At 50.0% G+C, this 23,888-nt stretch overlaps 1 protein-coding gene across 3 annotated transcripts; it reads left to right on the top strand.

Annotated features, from left to right (window-relative positions):
• Positions 1-742: 742 nt before the first annotated feature.
• On the top strand, positions 743-23,648 carry TMEM98 (transmembrane protein 98). Of its 3 annotated transcripts, none has more exons than XM_075580330.1 (8): positions 743-893; positions 2,834-2,914; positions 4,921-5,100; positions 12,368-12,499; positions 13,699-13,732; positions 14,341-14,456; positions 16,629-16,688; positions 20,881-23,648. In XM_075580330.1, exons 3-8 carry the CDS (start codon positions 4,970-4,972, stop codon positions 21,086-21,088), a joined length of 681 nt encoding a protein of 226 aa, XP_075436445.1. In that variant the 5' UTR covers positions 743-893; positions 2,834-2,914; positions 4,921-4,969; the 3' UTR covers positions 21,089-23,648. The 3 variants fall into 3 exon arrangements, with proteins under 3 accessions (XP_075436445.1, XP_075436446.1, XP_075436447.1); XM_075580331.1 differs by having other exon boundaries at positions 750-893; positions 2,838-2,914; XM_075580332.1 differs by lacking the exon at positions 2,834-2,914 and having other exon boundaries at positions 776-893.
• Positions 23,649-23,888: the final 240 nt, after the last annotated feature.

The raw sequence follows: 23,888 nt of genomic DNA, 5'->3' as shown, positions 1-23,888 counted from the left end.
TAATCCGCCCTCGGGGAATTCCAGCTTGGATGACGGCATTGGACATTTGACGCCAAAGGCAAAGAAGGAGGGGGGCGCGAGCAGGAGAGTAGAACAGGCAGGGGTGCGCAGGGGGGAAAGTTTGCGCACCCCTGGTGTAGATGATGCTCAGTGGTTAGGTTACCTTATTCCTCAGTTTGCTTCCTCCCTCAACCCCCTCTCCCCATCCCCCCCGCACAGGGCTCAAAAAGGGGTGTGTTAGAACCCGTTTCAGAAGAGGAAGGGGATGTGACATTGTAAATGGTTGCTATAGAAACAAAAAAAATGCTTGTTACATTATAATACATTAAAAATGTCATTCCGAGTTGTTTTAAAAAAAATGTATTTTCTCATAGCACAGAACTTACGTTTAATTCTTTCCCTAAAATGTTCAGATGCCCACACACAAACTATATATGTGTGTCTTTATCTATATATAGCGCCATTAATGTACATAGCGCGTCACAGCAGTAATACACGTGGTAATCATATAAATAACACATAATACCAGATAAAGGGAAGAAGCGCTTCAGACATAAAAGTAACATTTAGGAAAAGGAGTCCCTGCCCCGAAGAGCTTACACTCTAATAGCCTTTCAGCGGTACGGGGAGATTATACGTGGGACCTGGTCGAAGTATGTGGCGACAAACCGCTGAGACCGACGCCCAAATTAGTAGGGACGCGCCGAATCAGTAAGAGCGGATTATCACAGGCCCCGTTCGTATTCACTGGAGGTCCGGCAGTGGGAAGGCATTCTGCAAAAACCTTCGCTTCTTCCCACAATGCCGCGGGGCTGCTGCCCTGTAATCTGTCACTGAGGAATGCGCTCCCATCCCAGATAACGCGGGGAACGGGAAAACCCCAGGAACAAAAGGTAAGCTTTGCAAAGGGAGGGGGGGGGGGGGTACGATTCTAACACCCCTCCGTGCAAATAACTACGTTCGTATACATATGTATGTATATATATATATATATATATATATATATATATATATATATATATATATATATATATATATGTATATATGAGTTTAATTTGTTTTTTTAAAACTTGGTGCTGGAGATCAAAGAAAAAAAATAAGTTAGAACAGAAACCTAAAAAAAAAACTTTTACTTTGTGTTTCGGGGCGGGGAACGAAGAGTTTAATTAACTAATTATTAAAATAATTAACGAGACCGCGATGTGGGGTTTGTCCTTCTGGCACAGAAGAAGTTAAGAGTGTGTGTGTGTGTTGCGTGCGTGTGTTGCGTGCGTGTGTGTTTTGTGTGTGTGATGCTGTTGTTCGTTGCGCTTTTGAAGTTACGACTTTCTGCTGAAGGGAGCGGCAGAAGAAATAATATAGAAAGGTTACGGGGTTTAATGCAGAAATGTTACGTATTTAAGTTGCCGGTTAATTTCCGCGGATCGTCGGCGAGGGAGGATGATGATTCCTGAAACATGGCGCGGGTTTTTTATGTTAACAAAAGGGGGGAAAGAGAGAGACGCAGAATTTGAGGCATCCCTAACTCCTCATGTTATTCTATATATGCACCTAATAACTCCTCCTATAACACCATTCAACCTCTCCCTATTACCTCATATAATCTGTCAATATAACTCCTCCTATTGCCCCATACAACCACTCCCTATAACTCCTCCTATAACCCCATATACCCCCTCCCTATAACTCCTCCTATTACCCCATATACCCCCTCCCTATAACTCCTATTACCCCATATACCCCCTCCCTATAACTCCTCCTATTACCCCATATAACCCTCCCTATAACTCCTCCTATTACCCCATATACCCCCTCCCTATAACTCCTCCTATTACCCCATATAACCGCTCCCTATAACTCCTATTACACCATATACCCCCTCCCTATAACTCCTCCTATTACCCCATATAACCCCTCCCTATAACTCCTCCTATTACCCCATATAACCCCTCCCTATAACTCCTCCTATTACCCCATATAACCCCTCCCTATAACTCCTCCTATTACACCATATACCCCCTCCCTATAACTCCTATTACCCCATATACCCCCTCCCTATAACTCCTCCTATTACCCCATATAACCCTCCCTATAACTCCTCCTATTACCCCATATACCCCCTCCCTATAACTCCTCCTATTACCCCATATAACCGCTCCCTATAACTCCACCTATAACCCCATATAACCCCTCCCTATAACTCCTCGTATTACCCCATATACCCGCTCCCTATAACTCCTCCTATTACCCCATATACCCTCTGCCTATAACTCCTCCTATTGCGCCTGTTTGTGTGCATATATTCAGAGATAATGTAGCCCAAATACAAATAGTTATTTTTTTTGTGATTGTGACAACAAGTGTGAGACTGAATACCTAACCCTACCGATAACGTATTGAAATGAAAGGGGACAGGATGTATATTTGGGTTATTTTTTGTCCTTTTCTACAGTTAAGGAATTTTCTCTCCCTATCTAATCCTATTAATAAAGATTAAAACATTCCTACGTTATGCGTTTGTAAGACACTCGGGGGGGGGAGGCGGGGGGCCTCTTCAGAACGGGTTGCGACGTGGTCGGTGTGTTATTATCAGGTCCCATGTTGGACAATCCCAATGGCGGACATATTTAATTATCCCGTGAGTACATTGGATATTTCCCAAAATGGGAAACTTTGAGTTTGCAATGGGGGGGGGGGGGGGGGGGGGGGGGGGAAGGGGGGGGGGGGGAAGGGGGGGGGTAACAAGGAACGCTCATGGAGATAGGGTCATAGAAGATGTGTGGAAGTAATGTCTGGTGAGGTGTGTCTCTGGCTGTTAATGATTTGTGTACAGCCAGGTGCAGTCCCAATGTTTACCTAAGTCTGTAGCCGTGTGCCGGGGCCTATACGGAAGTGACTAGCTCGTATACTCCAGGTAAGAAATTACTCATTAATTCACATTATTATCGCTAAAATCCAGGGGATGGGGGGGGAGAATTGTGTATTTTAGCGAAAATCCTATATAAACCTGTACCCTGTAACTGACAGGGAATCTTTACGGGATAATGGGGCAGCTCTGACTGGACATGTATAGAGAGAAGCGTTGTATACTCTTATATTTGCCACAATGCAGCCGCATGATATCTTTGTAAATATCTCTCCCCTCTCTCCTCTCTCCTCTCTCCTCTCTCCCCTCTCCTCTCTCCCCTCTCCTTATAGGGAGGTTATATGGGGTAATAGGAGGAGTTATAGGGAGGGGTTATATGGGGTAATAGGAGGAGTTATAGGGAGGGGTTATATGGGGTTATAGGAGGAGTTATAGGGAGAGGGTATATGGGGTAATAGGAGGAGTTATAGGGAGAGGGTATATGGGGTAATAGGAGGAGTTATAGGGAGGGGTTATATGGGGTAATAGGAGGAGTTATAAGCAGCGGTTATATGAGGCAATAGGAAGAGTTATATGGGGTAATAAGAGGAATTATGGGGAGAGGTTATGTGGGGTAATAGGAGGAGGGTTATAGTGAGCGGTTATATGAGGTAATAGGAGGAGTTATAGGCAGCGGTTATATGGGGTAATAGGAGTTAAAGGGGGCGGTTATATGGGGTAATAGGAGTTAAAGGGGGCGGTTATATGGGGTAATAGGAGTTAAAGGGGGCAGTTATATGGGGTAATAGGAGTTATCGGGGTGATCTGTACTAAAGACATCTCACCTATCTTTGATCGCTCTGAATGAAGACGAGTGAACCTTTTTTAAAGCGAAAGTGAATAAAACTAAACGTTGTTGAAACTTCCGGAAATCTCCAGCCCCACGTATACAGTCGTAGCGCACTTTCCCCCCACCCCCTGGGAGATATGGCGTCTACGGTGCGTGCGGTGCTGTACCTGCGGCTCACAGGAGGCCTGAACCTCCGCTGCTCGGAGCCTGGGGGGTGTACCTGATTCGATAGGTGACAGCGCCTCCACCTGCGCGGGGATCCTAACTAAGTGGGATAACCCCGCGCAGGAACAGATAATGGTAACACACAGATTATAAGAAAAATCCTTTACTGCGACACATAGATATCTTATCAGTTCTACAATGACTAAGAGGTACAACTACCCGCACGGCTGTAAACCACCACCGTTTCCCAAGAGCCCCACGCCCAACCCCAATGTGTGAGACCGGGGCGGCCCACTATGTAAAGTGTAGCAATGGTTCGTGCACCTGGTGTATAGGTACCTGCTGGGTGCTCCTGCACCCGGGGCGCGCGCTGGCTGGAGGAAGGATGGGATCCGCCGATCCCGCGAAGCCATCTGCGATGAGTCCGCCTCCGCGTGGGTGGTGTCCAGCTGGAGTGTCCCACATACAGATAGTCTCTATACCGGGCAGGACGATCTGGTCCCAGATCGCAGTCCTCAGGGTTGCGCAGCGTCGCGGCTGTGTCCCTAATCTCGAGTAGCTAATGGGGCAGTGTCCCTACCTAAGGGCCTGTCCCAGTAGTAGCCACAATCTGGATATAGGAGTCGGGGCCCAGGGGGAATGTCTGGCCTGGTGCAGAGGGTCACGGACCCCTGCACATACCTCTTACCCCTATCCTGTCCCAGCGCCTAGCGTGGTCTGAGCGCGCGAAAATGTATCCAAGGGTAAGCAGGGGAATCCGGTCGCGCTATTGGCTGCTGCAGCCCATGTGGTTGGCAGCCCCAGGGGCTGCTGGGGATTGTAGTTCCCCCACAGAGCCTACTATGACCATTGCGCCTCACGCGCATGTGCTGCGCATGTGCAACATAGCCCAAGATGGCGGCCGCCCTGCGGAAGAAGCCGTCGGAGCCTCCGGCGAGCCGTTCGCCGCTCCCTACTCCCCCCACATCTGTCCCTGCCCCCGCTGCTAGGCGCGACCGTGCCGGGAGGTAAGGGAGCGCGGGGCACCAGCAGGAACTGAGGTCTGATGTCCGCGTTCCAGATGCTGTATCTCTGCTGAGCCGGTCAGGACCGTGGCGGCCCCCGTAGTGATGGACACCGTGGTCATTGTGGCTATCGGCGTCCTGGCCACCATATTCCTGGCTTCCTTCGTGGCGCTGGTTGTGGTCTGCAAGCAGCGTTACTGCCGGACCAAGAATCTCCTCAATCACTATGACAACAGGTAAGATCCTCATAACCTTCACATTATATATATATATATATATATATAATATCTATACTTTCATAGTGTTACATAGTTACCATCTGGGTATTACTACTCTGATTGTTACTGTCACCTGGGCGGGGCTTAGTGATATATACAGTGTTACTGTCACCTAGCCTCTCCTAGCTCACATCGCCGGCACAGTCTCATCTCCCGGGGCTTCCAGTTCTGTCTGTGTCTGCCTGTGTCTCTCACACACCTCTCCTAGCTCACATCGCTGGTACAGTCTCATCTCCCAGAGCTTCCAGTTCTGTCTGTGTCTGCCTGTGTCTCTCACACACCTCTCCTAGCTCACATCGCTGGTACAGTCTCATCTCCCGGGGCTTCCAGTTCTGTCTGTCTGTCTCTCACACACCTCTCCTAGCTCACATCGCTGGCACAGTCTCATCTCCCGGGGCTTCCAGTTCTGTCTGTGTCTGCCTGTGTCTCTCACACACCTCTCGTATCTCACATCGCTGGCACAGTCTCATCTCCCGGAGCTTCCAGTTCTGTCTGTGTCTCTCACACACCTCTCCTAGCTCACATCGCTGGCACAGTCTCATCTCCCGGGGCTTCCAGTTCTGGCTGTGTCTCTCACACACCTCTCCTAGCTCACATCGCTGGCACAGTCTCATCTCCCGGGGCTTCCAGTTCTGTCTGTGTCTGCCTGTGTCTCTCACACACCTCTCCTAGCTCACATCGCTGGTACAGTCTCATCTCCCGGGGCTTCCAGTTCTGTCTGTCTGTCTCTCACACACCTCTCCTAGCTCACATCGCTGGCACAGTCTCATCTCCCGGGGCTTCCAGTTCTGTCTGTGTCTGCCTGTGTCTCTCACACACCTCTCCTAGCTCACATCGCTGGTACAGTCTCATCTCCCGGAGCTTCCAGTTCTGTCTGTGTCTCTCACACACCTCTCCTAGCTCACATCGCTGGCACAGTCTCATCTCCCGGGACTTCCAGTTCTGTCTGTGTCTGTCTGTGTCTCTCACACACCTCTCTTATTTCACATCGCTGGCACAGTCTCATCTCCCGGAGCTTCCAGTTCTGTCTGTGTCTCTCACACACCTCTCCTAGCTCACATCGCTGGCACAGTCTCATCTCCCGGGGCTTCCAGTTCTGGCTGTGTCTCTCACACACCTCTCCTAGCTCACATCACTGGCACAGTCTCATCTCCCGGGGCTTCCAGTTCTGTCTGTGTCTGTCCGTGTCTCTCATACACCTCTCCTAGCTCACATCGCTGGCACAGTCTCATCTCCTGGGGCTTCCAGTTCTGTCTGTGTCTGTCTGTCTCTCACACACCTCTCCTAGCTCACATCGCTGGCACAGTCTCACCTCCCGGGGCTTCCAGTTCTGTCTGTGTCTGTCTGTCTCTCACACACCTCTCCTAGCTCACATCGCTGGCACAGTCTCATCTCCCGGGGCTTCCAGTTCTGTCTGTGTCTGTCTGTCTCTCACACACCTCTCCTAGCTCACATCGCTGGCACAGTCTCACCTCCCGGGGCTTCCAGTTCTGTCTGTGTCTCTCACACACCTCTCCTAGCTCACATCACTAGCACAGTCTAATCTCCCGGGGCTTCCAGTTCTGTCTGTGTCTGCCTGTCTCTCTCACACACCTCTCCTAGCTCACATCGCTGGCACAGTCTCATCTCCCAGGGCTTCCAGTTCTGTCTGTGTCTGTCCGTGTCTCTCACACACCTCTCCTAGCTCACATCACTGGCACAGTCTCATCTCCCGGGGCTTCCAGTTCTGTCTGTGTCTGTGTCTCTCACACACCTCTCCTAGCTCACATCGCTGGCACAGTCTCACCTCCCGGGGCTTCCAGTTCTGTCTGTGTCTGCCTGTGTCTCTCACACACCTCTCCTAGCTCACATCACTGGCACAGTCTCATCTCCTGGGGCTTCCAGTTCTGTCTGTGTCTGCCTGTGTCTCTCACACACCTCTCCTAGCTCACATCGCTGGTACAGTCTCATCTCCCGGGGCTTCCAGTTCTGTCTGTCTGTCTCTCACACACCTCTCCTAGCTCACATCGCTGGCACAGTCTCATCTCCCGGGGCTTCCAGTTCTGTCTGTGTCTGCCTGTGTCTCTCACACACCTCTCCTAGCTCACATCGCTGGTACAGTCTCATCTCCCGGAGCTTCCAGTTCTGTCTGTGTCTCTCACACACCTCTCCTAGCTCACATCGCTGGCACAGTCTCATCTCCCGGGACTTCCAGTTCTGTCTGTGTCTGTCTGTGTCTCTCACACACCTCTCGTATCTCACATCGCTGGCACAGTCTCATCTCCCGGAGCTTCCAGTTCTGTCTGTGTCTCTCACACACCTCTCCTAGCTTACATCGCTGGCACAGTCTCATCTCCCGGAGCTTCCAGTTCTGTCTGTGTCTCTCACACACCTCTCCTAGCTCACATCGCTGGCACAGTCTCATCTCCCGGGACTTCCAGTTCTGTCTGTGTCTGTCTGTGTCTCTCACACACCTCTCTTATTTCACATCGCTGGCACAGTCTCATCTCCCGGAGCTTCCAGTTCTGTCTGTGTCTCTCACACACCTCTCCTAGCTCACATCGCTGGCACAGTCTCATCTCCCGGGGCTTCCAGTTCTGGCTGTGTCTCTCACACACCTCTCCTAGCTCACATCACTGGCACAGTCTCATCTCCCGGGGCTTCCAGTTCTGTCTGTGTCTGTCCGTGTCTCTCATACACCTCTCCTAGCTCACATCGCTGGCACAGTCTCATCTCCTGGGGCTTCCAGTTCTGTCTGTGTCTGTCTGTCTCTCACACACCTCTCCTAGCTCACATCGCTGGCACAGTCTCACCTCCCGGGGCTTCCAGTTCTGTCTGTGTCTGTCTGTCTCTCACACACCTCTCCTAGCTCACATCGCTGGCACAGTCTCATCTCCCGGGGCTTCCAGTTCTGTCTGTGTCTGTCTGTCTCTCACACACCTCTCCTAGCTCACATCGCTGGCACAGTCTCACCTCCCGGGGCTTCCAGTTCTGTCTGTGTCTCTCACACACCTCTCCTAGCTCACATCACTAGCACAGTCTAATCTCCCGGGGCTTCCAGTTCTGTCTGTGTCTGCCTGTCTCTCTCACACACCTCTCCTAGCTCACATCGCTGGCACAGTCTCATCTCCCAGGGCTTCCAGTTCTGTCTGTGTCTGTCCGTGTCTCTCACACACCTCTCCTAGCTCACATCACTGGCACAGTCTCATCTCCCAGGGCTTCCAGTTCTGTCTGTGTCTGTGTCTCTCACACACCTCTCCTAGCTCACATCGCTGGCACAGTCTCACCTCCCGGGGCTTCCAGTTCTGTCTGTGTCTGCCTGTGTCTCTCACACACCTCTCCTAGCTCACATCACTGGCACAGTCTCATCTCCTGGGGCTTCCAGTTCTGTCTGTGTCTGCCTGTGTCTCTCACACACCTCTCCTAGCTCACATCGCTGGTACAGTCTCATCTCCCGGGGCTTCCAGTTCTGTCTGTCTGTCTCTCACACACCTCTCCTAGCTCACATCGCTGGCACAGTCTCATCTCCCGGGGCTTCCAGTTCTGTCTGTGTCTGCCTGTGTCTCTCACACACCTCTCCTAGCTCACATCGCTGGTACAGTCTCATCTCCCGGAGCTTCCAGTTCTGTCTGTGTCTCTCACACACCTCTCCTAGCTCACATCGCTGGCACAGTCTCATCTCCCGGGACTTCCAGTTCTGTCTGTGTCTGTCTGTGTCTCTCACACACCTCTCGTATCTCACATCGCTGGCACAGTCTCATCTCCCGGAGCTTCCAGTTCTGTCTGTGTCTCTCACACACCTCTCCTAGCTCACATCGCTGGCACAGTCTCATCTCCCGGGGCTTCCAGTTCTGGCTGTGTCTCTCACACACCTCTCCTAGCTCACATCACTGGCACAGTCTCATCTCCCGGGGCTTCCAGTTCTGTCTGTGTCTGTCTGTCTTTCACACACCTCTCCTAGCTCACATCGCTGGCACAGTCTCATCTCCCGGGGCTTCCAGTTCTGGCTGTGTCTCTCACACACCTCTCCTAGCTCACATCGCTGGCACAGTCTCATCTCCTGGGGCTTCCAGTTCTGTCTGTGTCTGTCTGTCTCTCACACACCTCTCCTAGCTCACATCGCTGGCACAGTCTCACCTCCCGGGGCTTCCAGTTCTGTCTGTGTCTGTCTGTCTCTCACACACCTCTCCTAGCTCACATCGCTGGCACAGTCTCATCTCCCGGGGCTTCCAGTTCTGTCTGTGTCTGTCTGTCTCTCACACACCTCTCCTAGCTCACATCGCTGGCACAGTCTCACCTCCCGGGGCTTCCAGTTCTGTCTGTGTCTGCCTGTGTCTCTCACACACCTCTCCTAGCTCACATCGCTGGCACAGTCTCATCTCCCGGGGCTTCCAGTTCTGTCTGTGTCTGCCTGTGTCTCTCATACACCTCTCCTAGCTCACATCGCTGGCACAGTCTCATCTCCCGGGACTTCCAGTTCTGTCTGTGTCTGTCTGTGTCTCTCACACACCTCTCGTATCTCACATCGCTGACACAGTCTCATCTCCCGGAGCTTCCAGTTCTGTCTGTGTCTCTCACACACCTCTCCTAGCTCACATCGCTGGCACAGTCTCATCTCCCGGGGCTTCCAGTTCTGGCTGTGTCTCTCACACACCTCTCCTAGCTCACATCACTGGCACAGTCTCATCTCCTGGGGCTTCCAGTTCTGTCTGTGTCTGTCTGTCTCTCACACACCTCTCCTAGCTCACATCACTGGCACAGTCTCATCTCCCGGGGCTTCCAGTTCTATCTGTGTCTGCCTGTGTCTCTCACACACCTTTCCTAGCTCACATCGCTGGCACAGTCTCATCTCCCGGGGCTTCCAGTTCTGTCTGTGTCTGCCTGTGTCTCTCACACACCTCTCCTAGCTCACATCGCTGGCACAGTCTCACCTCCCGGGGCTTCCAGTTCTGTCTGTCTGTCTCTCACACACCTCTCCTAGCTCACATCGCTGGCACAGTCTCATCTCCCGGGGCTTCCAGTTCTGTCTGTGTCTGCCTGTGTCTCTCACACACCTCTCCTAGCTCACATCGCTGGTACAGTCTCATCTCCTGGAGCTTCCAGTTCTGTCTGTGTCTCTCACACACCTCTCCTAGCTCACATCGCTGGCACAGTCTCATCTCCCGGGACTTCCAGTTCTGTCTGTGTCTGTCTGTGTCTCTCACACACCTCTCGTATCTCACATCGCTGGTACAGTCTCATCTCCCGGAGCTTCCAGTTCTGTCTGTGTCTCTCACACACCTCTCCTAGCTCACATCGCTGGCACAGTCTCATCTCCCGGGGCTTCCAGTTCTGGCTGTGTCTCTCACACACCTCTCCTAGCTCACATCACTGGCACAGTCTCATCTCCCGGGGCTTCCAGTTCTGTCTGTGTCTGTCTGTCTCTCACACACCTCTCCTAGCTCACATCGCTGGCACAGTCTCATCTCCTGGGGCTTCCAGTTCTGTCTGTGTCTGTCTGTCTCTCACACACCTCTCCTAGCTCACATCGCTGGCACAGTCTCACCTCCCGGGGCTTCCAGTTCTGTCTGTGTCTGTCTGTCTCTCACACACCTCTCCTAGCTCACATCGCTGGCACAGTCTCATCTCCCGGGGCTTCCAGTTCTGTCTGTGTCTGTCTGTCTCTCACACACCTCTCCTAGCTCACATCGCTGGCACAGTCTCACCTCCCGGGGCTTCCAGTTCTGTCTGTGTCTCTCACACACCTCTTCTAGCTCACATCACTAGCACAGTCTAATCTCCCGGGGCTTCCAGTTCTGTCTGTGTCTGCCTGTCTCTCTCACACACCTCTCCTAGCTCACATCGCTGGCACAGTCTCATCTCCCAGGGCTTCCAGTTCTGTCTGTGTCTGTCCGTGTCTCTCATACACCTCTCATAGCTCACATCGCTGGCACAGTCTCATCTCCCGGGGCTTCCAGTTCTGTCTGTGTCTGCCTGTGTCTCTCATACACCTCTCCTAGCTCACATCGCTGGCACAGTCTCATCTCCCGGGGCTTCCAGTTCTGTCTGTGTCTGCCTGTGTCTCACACACCTCTCCTAACTCATATCGCTGGCACAGTATCATCTCCCGGGGCTTCCAGTTCTGTCTGTGTCTGCCTGTGTCTCTCACACACCTCTCCTAGCTCACATCGCTGGCACAGGCTCATCTCCCGGGGCTTCCAGTCCTGTCTGTGTCTGCCTGTGTCTCTTACACACCTCTCCTACCTCACATCGCTGGCACAGTCTCATCTCCCGGAGCTTCCAGTCCTGTCTGTCTCTGCCTGTGTCTCTCACACACCTCTCCTAGCTCACATCGCTGGCACAGTCTCACCTCCCGGGGCTTCCAGTTCTGCCTGTGTCTGCCTGTCTCTCTCACACACACACCTCTCCTAGCTCACATCGCTGGCAGTCTCACCTCCCGGGGCTTCCAGATCTGTCTGTGTTTGACTGTGTCTCTCACACACCTCTCCTAGCTCACATCGCTGGCCCAGACTCATCTCCCGGGGCTTCCAGATCTGTCTGTGTTTGACTGTGTCTCTCACACACCTCTCCTAGCTCACATCGCTGGCCCAGTCTCATCTCCTGGGGCTTCCAGTTCTGCCTGTGTTTGCCTGTGTCTCTCACACACCTCTCCTAGCTCACATCGCTGGCCCAGTCTCATCTCCCGGGCTTCCAGACCTGTCTGTGTCTGCCTGTCTCTCTCACACCTCTCCTAGCTCACATCGCTGGCACAGTCTCATCTCCCGGGGCTTCCAGTTCTGTCTGTCTGCCTGTCTCTCACACACCTCTCCTAGCTCACATCGCTGGCACAGTCTCATCTCCCGGGGCTTCCAGTTCTGTCTGTGTCTGCCTGTGTCTCTCACACACCTCTCCTAGCTCACATCGCTGGCACAGGCTCATCTCCCGGGGCTTCCAGTTCTGTCTGTGTCTGCCTGTGTCTCTCACACACCTCTCCTAGCTCACATCGCTGGCACAGTCTCATCTCCCGGGGCTCCCAGTTCTGTCTGTGTCTGCCTGTGTCTCTCACACACCTCTCCTAGCTCACATCGCTGGCACAGTCTCACCTCCCGGGGCTTCCAGTTCTGTCTGTGTCTGCCTGTCTCTCATACACCTCTCCTAGCTCACATCGCTGGCACAGTCTCATCTCCCGGGGCTTCCAGTTCTGTGTCTGTGGGGGCTACAAAGGTTATGCTGAGACTAATTTGTATTCTTCCTGGTTTATTTACAGACCAACTGTGGATTTGATTGGGGCAATGGAAACCCAATCTGAGCCCTCAGAACTGGAACTGGATGACGTTGTGATCACAAACCCGCATATAGAAGCGATACTGGAGGACGAAAACTGGATCGAAGACGCATCGTAATATTCTGAATTACATTATTTGCTTTAGTTGCTGTCTGTCCTTTTTCGTACGTGTGCCTGATTTCCCTGAACTCAGGAAAGATGTCCTGTTTTTGTTTCAAGAAGGGACGGAGGTGACAGGCATAGGAGACCGAATAAAAGACGCCATGGAGAGGGGGCGAAGGCAGAGGGAGGGGACAGTCACGTTGAAAACGCTTTAGGGGAGTCCCTGCAAAGGGAGGAAGCTACAAACAAGCACACATTCTAAATTAAACTCCAGCAGCAGCAGTTTTAATATTAATACTTTATTGAAATTCCACTGAGCAATGATTAATGACAGGGACGTGTGTAATGGGTTAAAGGGTCAGTCCCACGTAGGGGCAAAGTGACCTAATGACAGGGACGTGTTTAATGGGTTAAAGGGTCAGTCCCACGTAGGGGCAAAGTGACCTAATGACAGGGACGTGTGTAATGGGTTAAATGGACAGTCCCATGTAGGGGCAAAGTGACCTATTGACAGGGACGTGTTTAATGGGTTAAAGGGTCAGTCCCACGTAGGGACAAAGTGACCAAATGACAGGGACTTGTTTAACTGGTTAAAGGGTCAGTCCCACGTAGGGGCAAAGTGACCTAATGACAGGGACGTGTTTAATGGGTTAAAGGGTCAGTCCCACGTAGGGGCAAAGTGACCTAATGACAGGGACATGTTTAACGGGTCTGTGCATTAACTCTATAGTATTTTCCTTTGATTACATCAAAGACGTTATTTGAAAGTTAAAAGCAGCTTTTCTTTTAGTGAGTTAATTATGGTACAAAAAAATAGTAATATTGATACTTTAAATTGATACTAAAAAAAAGCAATTTGGAGAAATCTGTCTGTTGGAGTCAATACAACAACTATATTAATAATTTATTTATTTAACAAATGTGTTACCGGGCAGTAATACACTGAGAGTTACCTCTCGTTTTCAGGTATGTCCTGGGCACAGAGTTATAATGACAGATACATGGTTACATTACGTGAGCAGGGTTATGCATTATATACAAGACATTGCATGAACAGTAAGAGATAATATATATTATAGGCGTATGTAACAGTTACAGATAATATATATTATAGGCGTATGTAAGTTACAGACCAGATGGAAATATCTGAAATAATGGTAATATCTAAAATCTATATATGTAATCATTTTTTTCCATTTTTTTCCCCATAGTGGTCTTGTGTCTCACTGCATCGAGATTCTAAAGGTACGTGCATATTTGTGTGTGTGTATATGTATATATGTGTGTGTGTGTGCGTGTGTGTGCGTGTGTGTGCGTGTGTGTGCGTGTGTGTGAGTGTGTGTGTGTGTGCGTGTGTGTGCGTGGCCATTTGGACTTGGACTTTTAAATGCTAAATATTTGCACATATATCAACATGCGTTCGTGTTTTATTTGTAAGGTGTTTATCTTGTACTTTAGGGTTAGGGGTGCTGCGGTTACAGAGACCCCACGCTGTCCCCCGAGGCATTTAGATTCAATGCCGGGGCGATCGCGCGAGGACTCTGCAACTTCCCTTCCCTTGTCTTTCGGCGACGCGTTTCTCGTCATTTGATGCCGAAGACGAGGTAAGGAGGGGGGCGCGAGCACGGGGGGGGGGGGGGAGAAGGCAGGGGGGGGCGCATACTCAAAAGTTTGCGCACCCTGCTTAGAGCCTCAGGCATGAAAGGGGTTACATCCATTTTTTCCGCCCCCGTACGGTTGTGTAAGAAACCCTATTACCGGAGACGCCCGTTATGTGTCTCGCTGGCGCCGGCTGACGCAATTTGGACCCTTAGTGACTAAGTGACCTACGGGTCACGTCTGTGTTATTACAGATCTGCCATACTCTGACCGAGAAGCTGGTCGCGATGACCATGGGCTCCGGCGCCAAGATGAAGACATCGTCCAGCCTCAGCGACATTATTGTCGTGGCCAAAAGAATTAGCCCGAGGTAAGAAATCCTTGTGCTTCTCGAGCAGACAATTAGCTCCAAAAGTATTGTGTCTTTATTTATATAGCGCCATAATGTACACAGCGCGTCACAGCAGTAATACACGTGGTAATCATATAAATAACTAATAATACAAATAACACATAATTGGGAGAAGTGCTTCAGACATAAAAGTAACATTAAGGAAGAGGAGTCCCTGCCCCGAGGAGCTTACAATCTAATTGGTAGGTAGGTAGAACGTACAGAGACAGTAGGAGGGAGTTCTGGTAAGTGCGTCTGCAGGGGGCCAAGCTTTATGTATCATGCGTTCAGAATATCCACAGTGCTATTCATATGCTTCTTTAAGCAAGTGTGTCTTAAGATGGGTCTTAAAGGTGGATAGAGAGGGTGCTAGTCGGGTACTGAGGGGAAGGGCATTCCAGAGGTGCGGGGCAGTCAGCGAGAAAGGTTTAAGGCGGGAGAGGGCTTTGGATACAAAGGGGGTAGAGAGAAGACATCCTTGAGAAGAACGCAAGAGTCGGGATGGTGCATAGCGAGAAATTAGGGCTGAGATGTAAGGAGGGGCAGAAGAGTGTAAAGCTTTAAAAGTCTAGAGATTGGCACGTTTTTTTTTTTCCGAATTCGCAGCGAAAATAGCGGCGACATTTTTTCCATTTCGGAATCTCCCGCGTATTTCTGGCGGTTTGGCAGCTAGTTTCCAATCTTTGTACTGGCGAATTTGGACATTCAAAAATGGGCAAATGCTGTAAACGGGACAAAAGAAAAGGAAAATAGCTGCAAGATATCAGCGCCTCGGCAAAAATACAATAAAGGGAAATAAAATGGAAAATTCGAGAGCGTTCGGAAACCCAAAAGACAAAATGGAAGAATAAATGATTTTTTTCCCATTCATTTTGACACGTTCCCATCTCTAGTAAAGACCAAATAATGCGCACCCTTCCTTATCACTGGGACTGTCCCCTCACTGTCTCTGTCCTGTCCTCTCTCTTCTCTGTCCCATCTTTGTCACTGTCACCATCCTATATATATATATAGTCTGCTTAGAAACTCGGAGCTAACAGAACAAAGAACGCAGCAAAGATTCCATCGCTATAGCGGTGAACGCAAGGCCAGAGTCCATGACGTAACCCATCATGGGGTCACTGAAGTCCAAGACTCCATGACGTAACCCATCATGGGGTCACTGGAGGGCCAGACTCCATGACGTAACCCATCATGGGGTCACTGAAGTCCAAGACTCCATGACGTAACCCCTCATGGGGTCACTGAAGTCAAAGACTCCATGACGTAACCCATCATGGGGTCACTGGAGGGCCAGACTCCATGACGTAACCCATCATGGGGTCACTGGAGGGCCAGACTCCATGACGTAACCCATCATGGGGTCACTGGAGTGCCAGCCTCCATGATGTAACCCATCATGGGGTCACTGGAGGGCCAGAGTCCATGACGTAACCCATCATGGGGTCACTGGAGGGCCAGAGTCCATGACGTAGCCCATCATGGGGTCACTGGAGGGCCAGACTCCATGACGTAACCCATCATGGGGTCACTGGAGTGCCAGCCTCCATGACGTAACCCAACATGGGGTCACAGGGGTCCAAGACTCCATGACGTAACCCATCATGGGGTCACTGGAGGGCCAGACTCCATGACGTAGCCCATCATGGGGTCACTGGACGGCCAAACTCCATGACATAGCCCATCATGGAGTCACTGGAGGGCCAGACTCCATGACGTAAGCCAACATAGGGTCACTGGAAGGCCAGACCCCATGACGTAACACAACATAGGGTCACTGGAAGGCCAGACCCCATGACGTAACCCATCATAGGGTCACTTGAAGGCCAGACTCCATGACGTAACCCAACATAGGGTCACTGGAAGGCCAGACCCCATGACGTAACCCATCATAGGGTCACTGGAAGGCCAGACTCCATGATATAACCCATCATAATAGGGTCACTGGAAGGCCAGACTCTGTGACGTAGTGACTATGTCTTGGGGCACACACACACAGAGGGCTCATTAACCCAGGAGAAAATGGTTCTATGTCAATATATTTAAAAAAACCTAAAAACTGTCCCAACTAGGCTGGCATGAGAGAGAATATAAATGCCATTTACAGAAACAATGGAATATTATTTGTAATTTTGATGTTCTGTCTTGTAGAGTTGATGATGTGGTGCGTTCGATGTATCCTCCTCTCGATCCAAAACTACTTGATGCAAGGTACGTATGATATTGTAGATTGAAACTCAGGCCACGGAACAATGAAAAAACGCTATAATGGGAAAATCCTAAATCCCTACATGAAATAATCCCACTAAACCCTCCCAAGTGATGGACGCCACGGTTCCCCCTCTGCCTGCCGCCATGTTCAGTGTCCTGTGTCTCTCTGCCATCCGGTTGTCACCTACTGTGATGTCACTTCTGTCTCTGCCGGTGACCGTTCGGTGACAGCTGCAGGGGGGTGTATGAGAAGAGCAGGATTTTAATAGGAGATTCCCATATCAGAGGGAGTTTCTTTAGCAGCGACGGGTCCCCAGCGTTAGAAGTATCTCTGCTGCTGGGTCACTTACTGACATCGTACCTTCCTGTCACCGGGGGACAGCTGGATCGTTCTGTGACATCACATCGATGTCTGTGACACCTGGAACTTCCTGTACCATAAGTGACATCATCAGCATTACAACATAACTTCCTGTAGTGAAAGAGACATCATCAATGTGCCCTTATGGAGACTTCCTGTGCCGGAAGTTTAAATGTCTGGGGCTTTCACTAAATGTAGTAGGGTTAGCGGTAAGGTGACTTGTCTTCGAAGTGGGAGGCGGACAGGTTTCAAGATGGCGTTATGTATTCCATAACGCAGCGGCAAACTGTCCGTGTTGGGAGTCGGGAACAAGAAGCAGTTTCTTGGGCCACGGACCATGATGTCCTGTTAGAATGGGAGGATTTAATAGGAGGTGGAAAGTGAAGCAGCTACACACACAAACTGGGACACTGGCCATAGAACGGGAGTTCCCGCCAGCTCCTTCACCTTCATATAATGTTCAGATGGATCAATAGAAATATTTGACGTCCCTGTAATAGAACGCCACACTAAAGACTCAAGCTTTCCAAGAGTCTACAGAAGAATATATCACTTGTGAGCGCATTCACGTGTCTCAGAGACGTCTGCCACCCTACCCTTCCTCATTATCTCTAAGCATACAGTGCTTCCACTGCAAGGGATTCTGGGAAATGACATGCACATGAGCGCTCCTTTTTCTTCCATTTTAACATGGGACCTCTATAAGCTTAAGCCTGCCGTGTGACACCGCTTTTCCACTACAGCCTGGGTTAAAACAAGTGCAAAGCCAGTAAACCCACTCAAGAGACAGCTGTTTCAACCCTTTGGAAGAATATCCGAACCACGTTTTAGGGGGTCACGATAAAGGTCGGTTAGAGACTTTTTTTTTCAGATGGATGACATCCCCTTATCCTCCGTATGGGAAAAGTCCTCTAACAGAGCTTGAAAAAGAGAATCCATAGTGTAAAACCTTTTATTACAATAAATAAATAAAAAAAAGATTAAAACTGACAAACGTAATCCCCTTGGGACGCATAAAGGTCACCCCAAGCCTTCTTCAGGTGGCGTTGCGGTGTCTGTGTTATTCCGGCGCTGCGTTCGCCAATTCCACTGCGAACTCCCACAGCTTCTTGATCAGTAACTCAGAAGGTTTCCTTGTGCTGTTAGCAGGGACCATCGGTGCTGTCCAGTATACAGTACCTCGGGCCACACTCACCACAGGACGCTGCTTTGGACAAACTGTGATACTCCCTGTTAAAATCCTATAAAGCATTGTAATAATGACTTCCTATAACTCCTCCCCAAACTGCTCCTATAACTTCTCCCCTAACTGCTCCTATAACTCCTCCCCAAACTGCTCCTATAACTTCTCCCCTAACTGCTCCCTATAACTCCTCCCCTAACTGCTCCTATAACCTCTCCCTATAACTCCTCCCCTAACTCCTCCTATAACCTCTCCCTATAACTCCTCCCCTAACTGCTCCTATAACCGCTCCCCTAACTGCTCCCTATAACGCCTCCCCTAACTCCTCCTGTAACTCCTCCCCAAATGGCTCCCTATAACTCCTCCCCTAACTGCTCCCTATAACTCCTCCCTATAACTCCTCCCCAAACTGCTCCTATAACCTCTCCCTATAACCTCTCCCTATAACTCCTCCTATAACCGCTCCCTATAACTCCTCCCCTAACTGCTCCTATAACCGCTCCCCTAACTGCTCCCTATAACGCCTCCCCTAACTCCTCCTGTAACTCCTCCTGTAACTCCTCCCCAAATGGCTCCCTATAACTCCTCCCCTAACTGCTCCCTATAACTCCTCCCTATAACTCCTCCCCTAACTGCTCCTATAACCTCTCCCTATAACCTCTCCCTATAACTCCTCCTATAACCGCTCCCTATAACTCCTCCCCTAACTGCTCCTATAACCGCTCCCTATAACTCCTCCCCTAACTGCTCCCTATAACTCCTCCCCTAACTGCTCCTATAACCTCTCCCTATAACTCCTCCTATAACCGCTCCCTATAACTCCTCCCCTAACTGCTCCTATAACCGCTCCCTATAACTCCTCCCCTAACTGCTTCTATAACCGCTCCCTATAACTCCTCCCCTAACTGCTCCTATAACTCCTCCCCTAACTGCTCCTATAACCGCTCCCTATAACTCCTCCCCTAACTGCTCCTATAACCTCTCCCTATAACTCCTCCCCTAACTGCTCCTATAACCTCTCCCTATAACTCCTCCCCTAACTCCTCCTATAACCTCTCCCTATAACTCCTCCCCTAACTGCTCCTATAACCGCTCCCTATAACTCCTCCCCTAACTGCTCCTATAACCGCTCCCTATAACTCCTCCCCTAACTGCTCCCTATAACTCCTCCCCTAACTGCTCCTATAACCGCTCCCTATAACTCCTCCCCTAACTGCTCCTATAACCTCTCCCTATAACTCCTCCCCTAACTGCTCCTATAACCTCTCCCTATAACTCCTCCCCTAACTGCTCCTATAACCGCTCCCTATAACTCCTCCCCTAACTGCTCCTATAACCTCTCCCTATAACTCCTCCCCTAACTGATCCTATAACCTCTCCCTATAACTCCTCCCCTAACTGCTCCCTATAACTCCTCCCCTAACTGCTCCTATAACCGCTCCCTATAACTCCTCCCCTAACTGCTCCTATAACCTCTCCCTATAATTCCTCCCCTAACTGCTCCTATAACCTCTCCCTATAACTCCTCCCCTAACTGATCCTATAACTCCTCCCCTAACTGCTCCTATAACCGCTCCCTATAACTCCTCCCCTAACTGCTCCTATAACCGCTCCCTATAACTCCTCCCCTAACTGCTCCTATAACCTCTCCCTATAACTCCTCCCCTAACTGCTCCTATAACCTCTCCCTATAACTCCTCCCCTAACTGCTCCTATAACCTCTCCCTGTAACTCCTCCCCTAACTGCTCCTATAACTCCTCCCCTAACTGCTCCTATAACCTGTCCCTATAACTCCTCCCCTAACTGCTCCTATAACCGCTCCCTATAACTCCTCCCCTAACTGCTCCTATAACCTGTCCCTATAACTCCTCCCCTAACTGCTCCTATAACCGCTCCCTATAACTCCTCCCCTAACTGCTCCTATAACCTCTCCCTATAACTCCTCCCCTAACTGCTCCTATAACCTCTCCCTATAACGCCTCCCCTAACTGCTCCTATAACCTCTCCCTATAACTCCTCCCCTAACTGCTCCTATAACCTCTCCCTATAACTCCTCCCCTAACTGCTCCTATAACTCCTCCCCTAACTGCTCCTATAACCTCTCCCTATAACTCCTCCCCTAACTGCTCCTATAACTCCTCCCCTAACTGCTCCTATAACCTCTCCCTATAACTCCTCCCGTAACTGCTCCTATAACCTCTCCTTATAACTCCTCCCCTAACTGCTCCTATAACTCCTCCCCTAACTGATCCTATAACCTCTCCCTATAACTCCTCCCCTAACTGCTCCTATAACCTCTCCCTATAACGCCTCCCCTAACTGCTCCTATAACCTCTCCCTATAACTCCTCCCCTAACTGCTCCTATTACTCCTCCCCTAACTGCTCCTATAACCGCTCCCTATAACTCCTCCCCTAACTGCTCCTATAACCTCTCCCTATAACGCCTCCCCTAACTGCTCCTATAACCTCTCCCTATAACGCCTCCCCTAACTGCTCCTATAACCTCTCCCTATAACGCCTCCCCTAACTGCTCCTATAACCTCTCCCTATAACTCCTCCGCTAATACATTAAATATGTCACTGTCACTCATTCCATTGTATAAAAATATACATCCTCAAAACACCCCGATACCCTGTCCTTCCCAGAACCACCGCCCTCCTGCTGTCCGTCAGCCACCTCGTGCTGGTGACGAAGAACGCCTGTCACATGACTGGCGGCATGGACTGGATCGACCAGTCGCTGGGTGCCGCCGAGGAGCACATGGCGGTCCTCAGGGAGGCGGCGTTGGCGGCGGAGCCGGAACGAGCCATCCCCGGGGCCGACAACTTCCTGCAGGAGCAATCTACAATTTAACCGCGGCAAACGGGACGGCCAAAGGGAAAATCCCACTGGCGAGAAATGATCAGCAGTCTGCGTGTACCCTCCCTGCCGAGAAAACTCCGGCGTTTCCCATATTTAGGAACCCACCCCCCCCCCCCCCCAAGTGCCTATCCTTTAGCTGTATCAGTCTCCCCCATCTCTGCTGGGCGGCAGTGGCGTACACGGACTCTCCTTTTAGTGAAGCACTTCCTCCCTGCGCCTGCCCACACTCCATATTCAGGCCCCCAAGCTCTTCTAGGATTTGTGTTTCTACACGGAATGCTTTCCGCACTGCACGCCTTTCACTCGCACACACGCTCTCCTCTCCTCCTCCTATCACACTCACCCCCCCCCCCTCCCATACAGGTGTGTGTTTGAGCAGGTCTGTAAATGTTAAGAGCGGGCATGTGTGTGTCTGTGTGTGTTAGAGCAAGCCATGGGGTGTGTGTGTGTTTAGAGTGAGTGTGTGTGAGAGCAGGTCTGTTTGTGTGTGTGTGTGAGAGTAGGTGTGCGAGAGCAGGTGTGTGTGTGTGTTAGAGCAAGTCGTGTGTGTGTGTGAGAGCAGGTCTGTTTGTGTGTGTGTGAGTAGGTGTGTGAGAGCAGGTCTGTTTGTGTGTGTGAGAGTAGGTGTGTGTATGTGTTTGAGCGTGCGTGTGTGTGTGAGAGAGAGCAGGTCTGTGTGTGTATGTATGTGAGTGAGCAGATGTATGTGAGTCAGCAAGTCTGAGCGTGTCTTTAAAGAGCCAGTCAACATGACACAAATTCGTGTGCGTGTGCGTGTGCGTGTGCGTGTGAATCCTGTTTATTGGGGCAAAAATAAAATAATTCTGAAGTAATTGGTAAAAAACTTTTAATGTCCATTTAGTAACGTAATACTTTGGAGAGTTTTTCCCATCCTGCGATAAGACTGTTTGTCAGCTACACATGCAGGCTGTTTTCCTTGTGATGTTTTGTGCACCAATTCTAACGCCGAAACATATTTATTTTAACGCAGGAAGCAAATAATTCAAGGTGTTATTTTAAAGGCAGTTCCCCCATGAGGACCTTTTAACCCACTGAAGGCCAGATGAGTCAAGCAATCATGTGACCTGGGGGGGGGGGGGTCACTGAAAGGGCCGTCCCCCCCCAGACTCCACAGCAGGGCCCCAGAGAGCCTACCCTCCTACACAGAACGGCCTGTGCCCTCATCAGCTCCAATGAAGAGCCACAGCGTTGTACTCCCTCCTCCACAGAAGGGACACAGGCTACCCCCTCAACTCCACAGAAGGGCAACAGCAACCCTACCTGCCTCCACAGAAGAGCCAGTGTCTCTCCCCCCCCCCCCCCACCCTCCACTGAAGGGCCACTGCATTGTCCATCCCTCCTCCACAGAAGGGCCCCAGCATTCTCCGCCTCCACAGAAAAGCCAGTGTTTCCCCCCCCACCCCACCCCAGCCTCCACTGAAGGGCCACTGTATTGTCCCTCCCTCCTCCACAGAAGGGCCGTATAAGAAAAACAGTGGGGAACATGTATTTTAATCAATCTGGTGATTCAGGAGTTAATGTAGCTTCAGTTTGATTTAAAAAAAAAAAATACAATATATTGGGTTTCTGACAGGTCAAGACTATTCCTGGGTCTGCCCAGAACTTCAAAGAGGGTTTTTTTCTTTTTTAGTGGGTTATCACGTATGGCTCACTAAAAGTACAAGATGTGTTGTATGGGGCTGATGAGATGAGGGAAGTTGTTTTGCCAAAGATGGGATTAAAATATGGCTCACTTCACAACTTTATAAAAAAGGATCCTTTTTAACGTTACCTTCACAGCATTCTCTAGAGGGTTCTACAAGGTTCAGGGGGGCCTGGCTAAGAAAGTATTCCTCCACAAGAGTGAATTTATTTTAAAAAAATGAGGATATCTGGCGATAGCTGAACGTTATAGGCGAGTGTAGAGGTTATCTGTCAACGTTGCAGGGAGACACATGCAATGACACCACATGGGTAAGAGGTGCCAAGGCCAGATATCCATTTGTCACTCAAATTTAGGAACAAGACGGCCAACATTAGTCTCGTTACATCCGTCATAATCCCCCTGAATCTACCGAGCAGCTGATTTACGACACGGGTTGTCGGCTTATGTGGTTTCAACGGAGAAAAATATAATACCTAAATGTTAGCACGGTATTATGAAAATCAGAATTCAAACAGAGGTGTGTTTTTGGATCCAACACTTGAATTTTCATCTTTCTATGCCAGTGACCTCTCTGGGGGGAAACCTTATGGAATATCGTAACATACTATTATAGGGATTTCTGTTTTACCCTGTTATTTTAAGAAACTATTCTGCATGTATTGTAACTGTATGATCTTGTAATAATTATTTTTCTGTAATCTGAAGCACTGTATTTTTTATATATATATATGTATAAACAATTCTTTAATAAGTAATACGTTGGGGCGCCGAATGAACTGTTGAACGCTTTGTAGAGTATTTACATTTTCGGACAAATGTTGCTACAACACAACGTTTAAGTGCATAGTGGTTTTTTTTTCTATAATAAACAGGGACCCGAGAGACCTCCTTTGTAGACATATTAATTACATATTTTGCATCATTTCTTGGGCGGTGGCGGCATCGTATAGCTGAGACTGCAATTGAGTAAGGGGGTTAGTATCAACTAATTGAAAGTACTTTGCGTAGGAGAAAGGCGAGTTGGCTATTCATGTGTATTAACCCTGGTTGCATAGCTAAGTCACGTGCTCACTTGTGTGCTGTTCGTGATGGATGGTATATGGGGATGGATTTAGGGGAGACATT

Source organism: Ascaphus truei, chromosome 23 (assembly GCF_040206685.1).
Source record: "Ascaphus truei isolate aAscTru1 chromosome 23, aAscTru1.hap1, whole genome shotgun sequence".
NCBI classification, from domain to species: Eukaryota; Metazoa; Chordata; class Amphibia; order Anura; family Ascaphidae; genus Ascaphus; species Ascaphus truei.
The sequence above is the reverse complement of the archived record's forward strand: the minus strand, read 5'-3'. Positions and strand labels throughout refer to the sequence as shown.